This window comes from Lupinus angustifolius, chromosome LG08 (genome assembly GCF_001865875.1).
Source record: "Lupinus angustifolius cultivar Tanjil chromosome LG08, LupAngTanjil_v1.0, whole genome shotgun sequence".
NCBI classification, from domain to species: domain Eukaryota; kingdom Viridiplantae; phylum Streptophyta; class Magnoliopsida; order Fabales; family Fabaceae; genus Lupinus; species Lupinus angustifolius.
In genome coordinates this window covers 19,630,517-19,646,376 of record NC_032016.1, presented here as the reverse complement: position 1 = coordinate 19,646,376, position 15,860 = coordinate 19,630,517, and the positions used below count along the sequence as shown (strand labels likewise).

The 15,860-nt window shown below is 34.2% G+C and overlaps 1 protein-coding gene and 1 long non-coding RNA gene across 4 annotated transcripts; both read left to right on the top strand.

Annotated features, from left to right (window-relative positions):
* Positions 870–4,533, top strand: LOC109353777. Its single transcript, XR_002108486.1, has 6 exons — positions 870–928; positions 1,748–1,786; positions 2,340–2,466; positions 2,546–3,483; positions 3,614–3,728; positions 3,964–4,533. It is a non-coding gene; the product is annotated as an uncharacterized LOC109353777 (long non-coding RNA).
* Positions 5,732–13,107, top strand: LOC109355242 (putative amidohydrolase YtcJ). Of its 3 annotated transcripts, XM_019598281.1 has the most exons (15): positions 5,734–6,030; positions 6,184–6,285; positions 6,939–7,011; positions 7,610–7,716; positions 7,803–7,926; positions 8,834–9,028; positions 9,455–9,540; positions 10,376–10,483; positions 10,863–10,958; positions 11,056–11,154; positions 11,272–11,346; positions 12,113–12,244; positions 12,353–12,468; positions 12,614–12,825; positions 12,859–13,107. In XM_019598281.1, exons 1-14 carry the CDS (start codon positions 5,791–5,793, stop codon positions 12,786–12,788), a joined length of 1,728 nt encoding a protein of 575 aa, XP_019453826.1. In that variant the 5' UTR covers positions 5,734–5,790; the 3' UTR covers positions 12,789–12,825; positions 12,859–13,107. The 3 variants fall into 3 exon arrangements, 2 of the variants coding, with proteins under 2 accessions (XP_019453826.1, XP_019453825.1); XR_002108641.1 differs by lacking the exon at positions 12,859–13,107 and having other exon boundaries at positions 5,732–6,030; positions 12,113–12,248; positions 12,614–12,649; XM_019598280.1 differs by lacking the exon at positions 12,859–13,107 and having other exon boundaries at positions 12,614–12,833.

Below are 15,860 nucleotides of genomic sequence, written 5' to 3'. Positions count from 1 at the left end.
TTGAATTGGATCTTTTCTTTGTCAGAGACAGAATCCAACCAAAGGCCTTGCAAGTGAAGCACATCCAATCTGAATTCCATACAACTGATGTCCTCACAAAGCGCTTAGCCACCTCAAGATTCTTATCTCTAAGAAAACAACATAAAGTAGTTGATTTAGCACCACTAAACAACTACCCTCAGTTTTAGGGGGTGTATTAGAGAACAAGAATTAGAGTAAAGGTTTAGGTTTAATAGTGACAGTTGTCACTGGTAGTTGTTTTCCTCTTGTTAGTTAGTTGACAGTAGGTAGCATGCACAACAAGCTACTTCCTATAGTAGCTTCCTTTTTGAGCTTTCCAATCCTTTATATATAGTGAGGCTCAATCATTGTAACAAATCAATTCATTCTTCATTTCAAAGAAATAAAATCAGATCTCTCTCTTCTCTCTCTTTTTCTCTAGCCTCAGTTTACATTTTTACAGCCTGCAACGCCTTCCGCTATTATGTATGGCAGAATTTTGTCAAACCACCTGCGGCCGTCATCTGTCATCAACAACACTGATATCAGTACTAAGGGATGCTTTAGAGGCAAACTGTTGAGATATTTGTTGTGGCCAAATGTTATGGACATGTTAGATGTATTCTTTCTCTGACGAGGAGATGCTGAAAGTGTGCATAGAGGGCAAATAGGGGACATGGTAGAAGTTGCCTATATTTTGTCATCTTAAGAAGATGCTAGAAATGTTTCTTTAAAATTATCCTAGTCTACCTTTCTAGTATCATTCCGTTCCATCATTTGTTTATTTAATGTTCTCCTTTATTGCCATCATTCTGTTGTCATTTGTAAGGTTTACAAATAAAAACCATGATTATGAATTATCTGTTTGCAGGATACTTTATAAGTTATGGAGGATAATTCCCCTTCAACTGTTTTGGATGGGGAGGTTGTCAGGATCTAGGTAGCCAATAGCGCGCTATAGCGCCGCAATAGCGGACTGTAGCAGTGTTTTGACCATTACCCGCAACGCCATAGTGGATAGCAGTGCAAATGGCTGTAGCAGGTCAAATAGCAGCAAAATTGCTGGGCAAATAGTGGATCATGACCCACTACATGTTTTATTGCGAGTGGAACCCTAATTTTATAGAAGAAAAGTATTTTTTGCTCCTCTTTTTAATAGGTGGCTGGTTTTGCACTAGGGTTTTAGGTAATTTAACCTCCCATTCTTTCCCTTCTACTTAACACATTGATTTTCCTAGGCCATGTGATTTTTAATTGGTTATACATTTCTTCTTCCTTCTCTTTCTTCTTCCAAATTCCAGTTCACATGTTCAATTGCTTACATGTTCTTCATCAGCATAGAAGAAAATTGCAAGGCTTCCTAATTCACGAACATTCTCCATCTTTTCTTTAAAAAAAATTCTTGGTCCCTAATTGTTTGCCCCTTCATCTCTTTATTGATTTTCTTATTAAACTGATTGAACCCAATTGACATCATCTTCGTGTGGTTCAATTTCGTGAGATACAATTCTGTTATGGCATCCAACTTTGATCAGCTCTAGAACCTTTAATACTCTCATCTTGATTATTAATTAGGAATGTGTCTTTAATATGATCAATTTTAGTATTTATATATGTAGGATTGTAGGCTATAAACTACTTATATATTTTATCCCTTAGTTGTAGCAGTTGTCCCACTACCTGCTATCCCGCTATAGTGTTTTTGGGATCGGCCGCTACGCTCCGCTATCCGGGATTGACTACCTAGGTCAGGATCAGATTTGGGATGGCTACACGCCAGGAAATTGTACGCCTAAAATGGATTTATTTTTCAGTTAAATTTTATAACTACTAGGTTGCTGTAGAGCAATTTATATGTGAAATGACTCAAATGAGATGAACTACTGTCAATTTTGGAGAATTTTATTATGATATGTGCCAAGGGTGAATATGGCATGCTTGGAATTTAGGAATTCCGTGCTAGAATTTTGGACAGTGTTTGTTTCTAGGTTCTTTTGGGACCTTGTTTTCATTTGATGTTTCTTGAAATTTACTCATGCTGTTACTCAGTCGGATGCAGCCACATGGTCAGTTTTCTTTTTCTTTTTGGTCTAAAATTTCAAAATGTAAAACAACCATGGCCTTAAACATATCTTCTCTGGGTATATACCTATGTGGCTGCATTCTAGTCAGAGTTTTTTATTTTGTTTTTATTATTTGTTTGAAAACTCTCACAGTTTTGCTTAAATCCTGACTTGTTTAATGTATTTAACCAAGCCTTACTAATGATGTTATGACCTATTCAGCATTTATTGGTTATAATCAGCTTACTGGGAAAAGTTCTGTTTATGCCTTGACAGTGTACAGCATCCATCAGTGACTCTGCAATTATTCATGCTAGTCAGCTTTCAAATCCATTACTTGGCCTACCCCTTGAATTTGGAAGATGTGAATCTTGTGGTACATCGGAACCTGGAAAGTGTGAAGGTATGGATTTATTTACTCATTTTGTCTACTGTGATTTGATGGAAAAAATCAACCAACATTGTTTGAGTTTACTTTTCAGGACACTTTGGGTATATTGAGCTGCCAGTTCCAATATATCCAAGCCATGTTAACGAATTGAAGTGGATGCTGAGCTTGGTTTGCTTAAATTGCTTGAAAATGAAAAAAACCAAGCTATTGCCCAAATGGAATATGAGCATGATATTCCTCAGCTTTTCATGGCGACTTTATAAATTGTTCTTATTTATTATATAATAGGTGAAGGAGCTTTAGTGGTTTGATCTGATTTTCGTCTTTTAGGTATCAACATTATTTGTTCAAAAAAAATAAAAGTTTGTAAATGACTTGCGGTAGAACACAATGACTTCACCCTATCTACTTGGAAAAGACTCTTGATAGCTGTCTCAAAAGACTCAAAATGCCATTTGCTATGGAGATCTTTAATTTTTTTCTCTCTCAATAAATAAAGAGAAGTGGATAGCAGAGTCAAACGTTGGAGCTGATGTTAGACAAAAAGACTCTTCCACGTCTAATGCTTGGGAAAGTAATTCCAACAGATCCTCAGAAAACCCAGCATGGGGCTCCCAAAATGACTTAAATCAAGCTGCGAATTCCCAAGGATGGGACTTACAAATTGCTCCAGCTAATTCTGACCGTGATAAAAACTTCCAATGGGGAAACCCAAATCTTCAGAAAGCCAAGCATGGGATTCCCAAACTGAGTCAAATCAGGCCGCAAGTTCGCAAGGATGGGACTCACAAATTGCTTCAGCTAATTCTGACGGCAATAAAAGCTTTCAATGGGGAAAGCAGGGCAGAGAATCATTCAAGAAAAACCGCTTTGAAGGTTCGCAAGGCCGGGGTTCAAATACTGGTGACTGGAGAAATAATCTGAATCGCCCCCCAGACCACCATCTATAATGTACACACCTGAGGAACAGGAAGTTCTCAAGGATATTGATTCTATTATGCAGTCAATCGGACGTATCGTGCAACAAGGGTAAGTCTAAAATGCATTTGCAATACAACATTTGAGACCTTATCCCAATGATCAGTTTATATCTAGCCTTTTTGTTGTCTAAGCTGCAGTATTTCATCTTAATTCTCTAATAATGTATTCCTCTGTGAAGGTACAATGATGGGGATCCGCTGTCGGCAGAGTATCAAGCATTTGTGCTTGAGAATGTCTTTGAACACCATACAGATAAAGAAACCAAAATGGGTGATGGAATTGATTATGTCATGGTATCTTCCATTTCCATATTGTTGTCCCTTTAGCTTTCACTTACACTTATAATTGATCTCATCTCATCATGGTTGCCATGGATAAAAATGAATTTCTTTCCTAAGCTTCAGGATGTGAATTTAATGATTGATTATTGTTTACTTTTTATTCTTTCATGTTTATATTTTTTATAAGTTTTCAGCTTATACTTCACATCATGTATAGAGAGTTTAATATTGGGACTTGTTTTAACAGATTAGCAGACACAGCAATTTTCAGGATAGTAGATGCAGTATGTGGTCTTGAAGGAATGTAAAAAGGAAGATTTTTCCTACAGGAAGTGTCTGGAAAACCTTGTAAGGAAGAAGTATCCAGATATTGCTGAATCATTCATCGATAAGCATTTCCAGAAACACCGTGGAAGAGGAGTGGACCACGCCCCAACAACTCCATTGCCGACTTCTACTGAAACAAAGCAATCCCAACAACATCATGGCCTGCTTCTACTGAAACAAACCAGGCTCCAACAGCTCCATGGCCTACTTCTACTGAAGCAAACCAGGCCCCAACATCTCCATTGCCAACTTCTACTGAAGCAATTGAGTAAAAAACTAGAGCTGGGTTCATAATATTGTACAGATAAGGCATTAGTTGATGCCTCTGAATAGTTTATCAATTTTTCTATGGGAAACAGTGTTTCTCTCTTTTCATTGACTGTGTTGATGCTTAGGTGTTCATTTTTAGGAGCATATATAATGAATGATGATAGCACAATTGTGCATAATGCTTGAATGATGATGGCACGTGTGCTTGTGCATAATCGTTCATTACTAAGATTTCTTACTAGGATGTAGAAAGTTAAGATTAATTTAAATTACTTAACATACCCGTTTTTTTGTACAATGGAAAGAAAAGAAACAAAAAAACTAAAAGATGGGGAAAAGATCCATTTGCATAATGTTGAACGATTTTTTAGGTGGTGTGTCCCAAGAAATTGAAGGGACATTTTGATTCAAACTCATTTTAACCAAGTAATCAACTAACATGTTTGCTTCTTTGAAGGTATATTGCACTCTCACTTCCCAATTTCTGTAACAAGTCTGAATTTTCTTATTGATCATGTGGATTGTCTCAAGACAATCACTTTCTAGAATAATAGCCGTATAACCCTTGTTTCAAGCCAACCAAAGACCATACTCCATAATAATCAACTCAGCTAAGATGAGAGATCTAGTTCCAAACTTAGTAGAAAATTAGATAACCAAAGTTCTTTATGAATGTAGATAACTCCTCCACCTCTGATTGTATGATTACCAATAAGACAATTGTCATCCACGTTAAGCTTCACCCAATCAAAATCTTTGAAAATAAAAACTAAAGTTGTTTGATAGTTTATGTATGGACTGATTGAAAGGCTCATTTTAAGCTAAAAGTTGTTTGATGGTTTCATTTTTTTCATCTTAAAAGCTCAAATTTTCTATATCGGATTTTCTTTGAAAGGGTATCCTCTACAAATTACGTATAGGAGAGATAAACTCTTCTTTAACTAGGACTAAATAAAGTTATATATTTTTAAAACATTTTTATGGTTTTTCAATAAATAAATCAAACACGTAAACCAATGAACATAACCACATATAATTGATTTGGTTGGATTATGCTTTTTACGACAAAAGAGTAGGAATCAAATTAAATGAATTATTTTGTTTTGATTTTTAGTATAACTAAAAATATCTCCTCATCCTAAGTCAAGAAGGTATCTTTTATCATATATATTAGAAACTAATCTTATGAATATGCGTGAATCCATTTTCAATAATTATTATTTACAAAAATTAAACATTTAACATTTGGTCTAATATAATAGGTAAGGATAATAAGACCTTATTCTATTTGACTACCTTCTAGGAATTGAACTTGAAACATTGTTGATAATGTGAGAATTGTATAGAATGTTACTTCATCTAATCAAATAGTAATCCATGATATGGTGAATTTTGGATAACATTCAAACTTGTCTGTTTTATTGTTGAAGTAGAAACAAAGAGTTGTTATCATTGTTTTCTCACTTCATTCTCTCCAATGAACTTTCTCTACATATTTGTCTCCTCTTCAATCACTCTCCTTCTAGCCATTCTCACTCTCCACCCTTCTATCCCTTTTTCATCTTTCAAATGGAATTCATCATTCTCTCACCCACTTGCTGATTTTATTATAACCAATGCTCTTATTTATACAAGTAATGATTCTCTCCCTTTTGCTCATTCCATGGCTGTGTCCAATGGAAGGGTTCTTTCTATTGGTAATCACTCATTTGTACAGGTTATACCCTTTCTTCTTATGCTCTCTTTACTTACCCATTTGTTCAAAAATCACAACTTTTTTATTCAAACTATTTGTTGTTGTTTATCTCTATGGGGGCTTCAACTTTAAATTGTAATCTGACCCATATGTGTTGTTTCAATTGTTATGTAGGAATTTGCAGGTTATAGAACTCAAGTGTTGGATCTTGGTGGCAAAGTTGTGGTTCCTGGCTTTATTGATTCCCATGTCCATTTCATCTATGGTGGATTGCAGGTTTATATTTAATGCATGCCCCCATTTTTATGAATTCTTCTTTGTCTCAATTCTTATGTGTTTGAGTCTTTTTTTCTTTCTTTTTATGAATTTATGAAAGGATTATATGGTAAATTTGATTGAAACGTCATGGAAAAATTCATAATCTCATATGCTCCACTCTAGAAGGCACTTTTGTAGTACTACTAGGTGTTAGACTATCAATCAGGTGTTGTGATGAAGTGAGCACATAAAAAATCACTTTTATTCAGGATGAATTTTGGTTGTCGCAGACATGAATGATTGAATCATCTAAGAAATCTAAGTTGTTTGTTCTTATGGTGGAACAAATTTTCATGTTGATGTGAGTTTGCGGATTTGACGCACTGCACCATATTCTATACTTTTCTAGAGGGTGAGCCGCAACACAACTATAAGGTTGCTTAGTGACCAAGAGTTCACGGGTTCAAATCCTGGAAAATCCTCTCTGCTTACGAGAGTAAGGCTGTGTACATCTATTCTTCCCATACCTACTAGGTAGGAGGGTTGTGCACTGGGTCGCCCTTTAAAGTAAATGTAATTTTTTTCCGAATCCCTGTGATGTTATCGAAGAAATCCTTTATGTTTGCAAATCTATTGTGTTCCGCTTTTTAAAATCTTATCCATGATTGCAGATGAAGCAGGTTAAACTGAGAGGTGTGAATAAAAAGGAAGAGTTTATCAGAGTGATTAAAGATGCAGCACAAAGTAAGCCTCGAACTTCTGCATGCTTAATCATAGTTTTGTTTATGGAGAGATAACTTACACAGACCTTTTAGTTTCCTGAAGATGATCGATCATACTTGTCAATTTGTATCCTAGTTTAAGTGCCTGTTCAGATTAAACCATTTTACATTTTCCAAACTCAGCTGACTTCCAAAGTGAAAAATATCTTTTAAATATAATGTTAATGGATGCAACTAAAAACCAAAGTTTATGGTACTGGTGGTTACATTTTCATGTGTTGTAAATAATCTCTTTATTTTCATTTTTTTCGTAGTCCAACTCCATCAGCTATCTTAATCTTATTTTTTCCTTCTTGTCAATATCTAGTGAGAATTTAATTGGTGCTGAGTAGTTTTAGATGTTGCTTCTGTTAAAGGTAGTTGGCTTTCAGAAAATATTGTCATTCTTATTTCTCTGGATAATAACTCAGTAATAGAAGGGTCAAGGCTTAACTGCTCGTGGTTAAATTTGCACAAATATGTCTGACAGTGGGAAAATATTACAGATTTGTTTTCAGAATGGTAATACTTCTAAATTATTGTATCTGATGGTTACTCATTTTCTACACTTTTAACTTTAGAAACAAAACAAGGTTCCTGGATATTGGGTGGTGGATGGAACAATGATCTTTGGGGAGGAGATCAACCAGCTGCTTCTTGGATCGATTATGTTACTCCTAATAATCCGGTGTGCCATATCTTCTTTAATGTTCCTTTATATTTTGAAATCTTCATTGCAACAATGTAATCTTATCATGTGAAGTACACAAGTAGGTTTGGCTGTCAAGAATGGATGGTCACATGGGTTTGGCTAACTCAGTTGCACTAATGTTGGCTGGGATTACAAATTTGACAGAAAACCCAAGAGGAGGAACTATATTGAAGAATGCCAATGGAGGTAATAGTTTATTATCTTTATATTATGAGGAATTTTGATCATTCTGGTAGTTTCACTGGTTTTACGTAGAATAATATAGTTAATTTCTAAAGAATATAATACTGTGATTGTGAAGAATGGACCTTCCTACAAGTAATATGGGATTACCCTGTTTGGAGATCCTACTCTTTAGTTAACCATGTTTCCTTGTGACTTCGTGAATCTCAAAAGGCAATAACTTGGTCTATGAACAGAAGTTTCTGTATTTTTATGATTATTCTCTGGATGCTATATTGTGATTTTTTTAATGCATACTTTAGGGTGGTTAAGTATTGTTAGAAGTAAAACAATTCATATGCCTCCACCTAATAGCTTTAGCTTTCAAGAGAGTTGCTCATAGCGTGATGTTAGAGCCTCTGTGATCAAGTGGTCATGAGTCTTGCCACCTCCCTTTTCTAAATATAGTTAAATTTCAGCTCAAGACAGAGTGGGATTGTACATTATCCAAGCTTCTTCAAGCCCAAAAGGATCTTGCGTGAGGGCACATGCTAGATATAAAACCATTCATGAGTCTCCACCATGATATTTTAAGCTTTTAGTAGAGTCAGTCCTTGACAAACATATTATCAAGTCCTGTTGCCAGTTCATGCCAACCCATGCTAGCATTTTGAGTAGCATTTTCCTTACCAGGTTATAACCTGGTACAGTACTAATAATTTTTATATTAGAGGTTGAGCCTCGGCCCAATGATAAGGTTGTTTGCCTTGTGATCTGGAGGTCATGAATTCAAATCTTGGAAACGTCCTCTTCGCTTGCGAGGGTAAGACTGCGTACATCTACCCTCCGAAGACCTCACTAGGTGGGAGCCTCGTGCAATGGATCACCCTTTTATTAATGATTGTTATATGGGATTGTTGTTTCCATGCAGAACCTACTGGATTACTAGTTGATTCTGCAATGAAACTTGTTACCTCCCTGATTCCAGAGGATTCAGTAGATGATAGGAGGGAAGCAATGCTTAGAGCAAGCAATCTTGCCCTAACAAGAGGTGTAACAACGGTTGTTGATTTCGGAAGATATTTTCCAGGGGTTTCAGCAAATCTTTCTTGGGAAGATTTTTCAGGTTTAATCTGGAAGTCAGCTTTATTTATAGCTAATAAAAATAACTTTTTCGTATTTTCTTATGGTTATTTTCTTAATGATTTGGAAGTTTGAAAAACCCTACTTAATCCATTCAAATGCAACTTGAAATTAAGTAATGGATTAACAATAATGAGACTTGAAGATTTACCTTACTTTATTGTATAATTCCATTTTTGTAATACTTTAAGTTGATCTAAATCATGTTACATAAAAAAATTAGTATTGGAAAACATGGATGTTGTAGTTTATTCTCTCTACACAATCCTAAAGCCTAGGATTAGGATAGTGCCTTTTGAGCTGTGACCAAAGTTTCCTCCAGATTTTCTCTGATATATACAATGCTTTGTCCTTTGTGTAAGATGAGCTTCATTTATTTTACTATTTATTGTTCTTCTGAATTGTACAGATGTTTATCAATGGGCTAATTCTATGTCAAAAATGAAAATTAGAGTGCGTTTATTTTTTCCAATGGAGACATGGTCACGTTTGGTGGTACGATCCATTCTGACTTTTGAATTTTTTAGAATGAACTGTGTAGGATATTTTTCCTCTGCCTCAATTTTTAATGCTTATTTTTATGTGTTTCTTGTTTTATATATCTCTTGTTTGCGAATGAGAAATTTTCTGCAATGTACTTTTTGGACACTCCCCCTTTTAAAGATTCATAGTCACATTTTAGTTTTATATATCTCTTAGTTTTATGTGATGTATCAAGTAGGATAGAATTTCTAAGATTCATAGTCATATTTTCTTGAGTTGCCTAATGTCTTGGAGTTTATGTAGTAGAATATTTCTTTGAGTAGGGAAGTTTAGGTGTGGCCCTCAGTTCCTCACAATCAGATTACTTCCAGATGAGTGGCTACGAAGTGATTCCTGAAGAGCAGTAGGAGGATAGAGTCTTTTGGATGCTTGCCTTATTTGCTATTCGTCGGAGTATTTGGACTGTGAGGAATTCTTGAATTTCAGAAATCAAAACACCAATATTTGGTTATCTAACAAGTTATACATGGTCCATGTGCTTGATTTCATGGATGGTTTTGTGAGAAAATTCCACTGATATATATATATATATACATATAGAGAAAAGGAGGCTAGCTAAAGTGATACTACCAGTGGAAAGTTTTGTTTTAAGTGTTGAGGATTTCTCATCCGCATATTTTGACCTTACTGTAAAGTAGCACAAACTTAACTCTCTCTCTCTCTGTATGTGTGTGTATACAATACTTGATAACAATAATTTTGTATTCTTACTAAATTGTGAATATATTTAATTTTTGTCCTGTAAATTTTAATACTTGTGTCTTGAAGTCACAATTTTCTTACTTAGGATGTGATTAACAAAATGGGCCATGCCTTGAGCGAATGGATTTATGTGGGTGGTGTCAAAGGTTTTGCTGATGGATCTTTGGGTTCCAATAGTGCATTGTTTTATGAGGTGAGACTAGGCATGCAAAATTTCCAAATACATCTTCACTAAATAAAGTTTATAATTTGAAAATGTTTTTCCTATAGTCCATTATCTATCATAGAGATTCAACAAAGTTTTATGTTTGCTGTTGACTGCCTAACAACCTTCATCTTTCAACATGGTCTATGATAAAACATCATAGCAACGTCCGATCCATGTAGCCGACCCCACCTAGTGGGATCAAGGCTTGGTTGTTGATTAGTCCATTATCTGTTCTTCTTTTGTTGAAAGGTGGGGTGACAAGGAGCACCTATCTTTAAAGACAAACTCCTAGTTTAACCATGCACATCTAGTCTGTAATCATGACTCATGAAGGCATATACCATGGTATTTTAAAATTTTGCAGCCATATGTTGATGACCCTGACAATTATGGCCTACAAGTGACAGAACCTGAAGCTCTTCTCAACATGACCTTGGAGTCAGATTTATATGGTCTACAGGTGATTTTTTTTATTCTTATTACCAAGTACCAACCTCTTATATGTTTATATGATATATCAGTTACCAGTTGAATGCTTTCTTGTCGATTTCTTTCAGGTGGCAATTCATGCTATAGGGGACAAAGCAAATGACCTGATCTTGGACATATATGGTTCAGTTGCTTCTACAAATGGAATGGGAGATCGCAGATTTCGGGTAAACTTTTTTTTTTGGAAAAATATGGAAAACCTTCGTTTAGTGTGCTATTGTAGCTGTTGCAAGTTTGCACAGTGGGGAACTTTTCTTTGTGATATGTCTTAAATCTGCTTTCAGATTGAGCATGCCCAGCATTTGGCAAATGGAACTCCAGGTCGATTTGGCAAACAGCGAGTTGTTGCTTCCATGCAGGTTTTTACTTTCTAATGATTATCATCTGATGACCCTTTTTGGTAAAATGATACAAGAACAATCTCTAGAGTGGGGTTTGCTGCATATCTGCCATATCCACCAACTGTGAATTCTCATTTTTAATCATGATTCTTTCATTTGATATATGATCCTATCTCGATGTTTTTTTTTTGTGAACAGTTCAACTATCTTCAAATGTCAAGAACATAAATGTAAAGGAAAATGACAAATAATAAAAATATAGTTCTACCTTGCATGCTGAAAATGGTATTTTTATATAACATATAAGGGACACTATCATAATAAAACCTCTTATTTTCACTGATCTATGTTCCCAAAATTGCAACTGGACTAATCTTTGCTCCAATTTGGCTGATTATTTCCTCTCCAAGTATTATAAACAATGTCCTTTACAAGATTTCTACTAGTTTCTTGTTTATCACAAACCAACTCCTCCTAAAACCTTAAGTTGTCAGGTCATTGCTCATGAATGATATTTATATCCTTACACGTGTCTTCGGACGAGCCATTTTGGGCTTGAAGCATGGACAGTGCATGGACCCACTTACCTTGCACTGAAAATTGACTTTTGTTTAGTAGAATGGGGTGGCAACTGCCAAGGATTGGACTTCAGACCATGGCCATGGAGGTTCAGATACTATGCCATGAACTAACTCTGCCGAAAACTTTAAGATTTTAGGTCACTTAAATGAGAGTACATGGAATGATTTTTATATATCTAATGCTTGTTACCAATCATCTACAGCCAGATCAATTATTGGATGACGCTGACACTGCTAGTAAAAAGCTTGGCAAAGATAGGGCTGAAAAGGAATCATATTTATTCCGGTCGCTCTTAGATAACAATGCATTACTGGCATTTGGTTCTGACTGGCCAGTAAGTATGTGACATTCATTAGCACTCATCACTATGAACATTTTCATGTTCCTTAGCATAGTTTCATTAAAATGTAGTTTGAAAAATATTATGTCTTTGTTTTACAAGGTGGTAGACATCAATCCGTTAAGTGCGATTAAGACCGCAATGAGAAGACGGCCTCCTACATGGGAAACTGCATGGATCCCATCCGAGTGCATTTCATTAGACGATGCAATAAAGGCGTAAGAACCTTTAAAACGCTGCTGTTGTTATGATGCTGTGATTTGTTGATATCTTGTGTCTTTTTTATGTGCTTTATATGCCCAGAAGATTTTCCTTATTTGATGACTGACATGAGTTTTGTGAAACACTGTATCACCCTGACAGTTACACCATTTCTGCTGCTCGCGCAAACTTCCTCGACAACGATCTGGGGTCCTTATCTCCAGGGAAACTAGCAGATTTTGTCATATTATCCACTGATTCATGGAAAGACTTTGCTGAAGAAGCATCTGCATCTATTCAAGCAACATATGTTTCTGGTGTTAGAGCATATCCTTGAAGACCTTTCATTTTCAATTAGATAGGAAAGTAGAAGTTGTTATAATTTTTTTTAAGAACTTAGTTTGACCTGTTATCGTTGTTTAGATGAAGGCACAATAATTTATTATCAAATTACCTTATAGTTTACAATCATGTAAAAAAGAAACACTTATTTGTAGAAGTGGATTTCTTTACTTCAACATTTATTCACATAATAGGTACACAGCTAAGACCATAAAAAGATACACGATCATCATATAACCCTTATAAGTTCCATTGGTCTTTCTTTTGCAATCTCTCTAGCAGATCAAAGAAATATGAATTGACATTAGTGCTCTTTCTTTTTTGATGAGAAACTTTTCTATTTATAGGTGTTATTCATGTTCTTATTTATATGATCGTGGCCTAATGGCATGACTAAACATATAGAAAAAGACTTCACACAAGTTAATGTTTTAAATTGCATTCTACAACCATAATTGTGTTGCAATCAAAATATTGCAGGGAGGTTTCTGCAATAGCATTGCGGCTGCATTAGAACACTGAATTAAGAAAAAAAGATCCATCACCTCAGTCTCATATTGGCTTCCCATAGCTACACTACTCAAGCAAAATACCAACCTAACTCATCCCCTGAATTCCTTCCAATGTTTGTCCCTATGTCATAGGTGCTTTTTATATAAGGAGATAAATTATATTCTTTAGTCACTAAAATTATGACATGTGTCATTTAAATATTGTCTACAAGCATATGTCAAAGAGAATAAGATACTTTATTTTCTATTGCAAATTATTTTAGTTGGAGCGTTATTGCATGGATAAAAAACTAGTAACTATAAAAAGTACATCAAGTAGTAGTTAATTTTTCTCATTGAATATTGGAAATGTGGATAGCCAATATTGAAGGATATAATAATTACTCTCATAAATTTCCTTTTAGAATGACATAAAAATATGGAAATAGAGTTTCTTCCATAGAAAAGCTGGAATTGGGTCACACATTCAATTTTATGATGCCGATCAGTTGTAGATATTTTTCAATTAAATAGAAGTTTTCAAAAGGAAATGCGCGAGTATGATAAGATAAGGGTTCCCAAGCACATGCCCAGTCCTATAGTTGTGAAAGGTGGGATTCACCTTATATGATATTATTGAGGCTCTTGAGGATAGTATTCTTAACTTGTAAGGGTTCATAACCACATGTGAAGCTTGAAACCATATAATAAAATGAAAACCTACCCTTGTGGAATATATAGGAACTAGACATTACTCACTTTATTTATGTGCTAGATAGGTATATGCTGCAGTCTAATTTCCGATGGAATATCCGCTATGAAACTTAGAAAAGGTTTAACATGATTTCGACATATTCCAAAAGATTTGAAGTTGTTACTATGTTTTTGTAACCAAAACATAGAAAACTTTCTTTTAAACCTAATTTAGATAATATAGTCTTTTGAAAATTAGTTCTAAGCTGAGGAGCCAACCACATATCATGAAGATATTAATACTTCATCCGTCCGTATTAAAATCAATAAATCATACCTTAGCTAAGTGCATGGACTTTTATACTCTTTAAAAATTATTTATTAAATCATACCGTATTTTTTTGTTTGAAAATAGTTCATTTTGCTCGTATATATCTATAAATGCAATAGAGAAATCAAGAATACAAAGTTCTGAGTAAAATATTAATTGATTCGATTTTTTGTTTGATTTAAAAATATGTAAATATAATTATTTAAATTTAATTAGATGAAATCAATAAAAAACAGATAACACTTGTCATAGACCGACTTTCTGGGCATAAAGGAAGAGGCTACATAAGACGTAGATCAGACTATTTAAATTCCAAAAGATATTAGTGATAGATCGACTTTCCACTATAAGCATAAAGAAAAAGATAGCAATGGTTATAGACCAAACTATTCAAATTCCTATAAAATATTTAGTTTTACATTTGTTTTTGTTAAATAGTTTTTATGAAATAAATAACTATCAAATATTTAATTATATATATAGAGATAAATAAGAATAAGATTTGTATTTTAATAAATACAAAAACATATAAAAAAACTGAAGCAAAGATACAATAAATAAATTGTATGTAACACATGGTGGACATAGAAAACTAGAGATGGCAAAATTGGCCGTCTGACTTGTTTTTCTCGTGTCAACAAATGATCGCAAAATTTAAGCGGACGCAAATGTTGAAAGAGTTTTTTTCGCTTGCTTTATTTTGAGGTAGAAAGTTTTTGATTATTTTATTTAATGACAGGTTGATTATTTGCTCGCCATCTTGGCTTTGTTGGAATAAATTCCAACGCCAGTATAATGATTTCAAGAATGTTCCTTTAATCAAAAACTTAGCGTTATTGAATTATTAACAATTTCATACCATCTCGGCTTTGTTGGAATACATTTCAACGCATGTTTAATGGTATGAGTTTAGCAAATTAATACAAGTGATAATGAGTGATATTTAATTAGTTAGTGACTTTATTTATTTACTCCCTTTTTGGGTTCCTTTTAACCATACCATAAAGGTCGGTCTCATTTTATTAAATTAACCATACCATCTCGGCTTTGTTGGAATACATTTCAACGCCTGTTTAATGGTATGAGTTTAGCAAATTAATACAATTGATAATGAATGATATTTAATTAGTTAGTGACTTTATTTATTTACTCCCTTTTCGGGTTCCTTTTAATCATACCATAAAGGTCAGTCTCATTTTATTAAATTAACCATACCATTTCTTATGAAAGGTTGATATCAAAGAATAATAAAATGACAAAAGAATAAAGTTAGAAGTTAACCGCACCACTTCTTTCAAAGGGTTGATATAAAGAATAAATAAAGCAATAAATAGTTAGTTGCAGAATTTAAATGACAGAAAATAAATGTTAGTTGCGAAAATGTAAATGACTGAAAAGTAAAAGTTAGTAGTTAGATCACTCATTATAACTGTGTATTTTTTCCTTTTCACAAAGATACAACTTATGAATTAAATTGTACTTTGATTCAAGGTTTCTTTCTTTGTCAACAAATAAAATTTATAAGTTAACACTTTACTATTTTACATTTGCA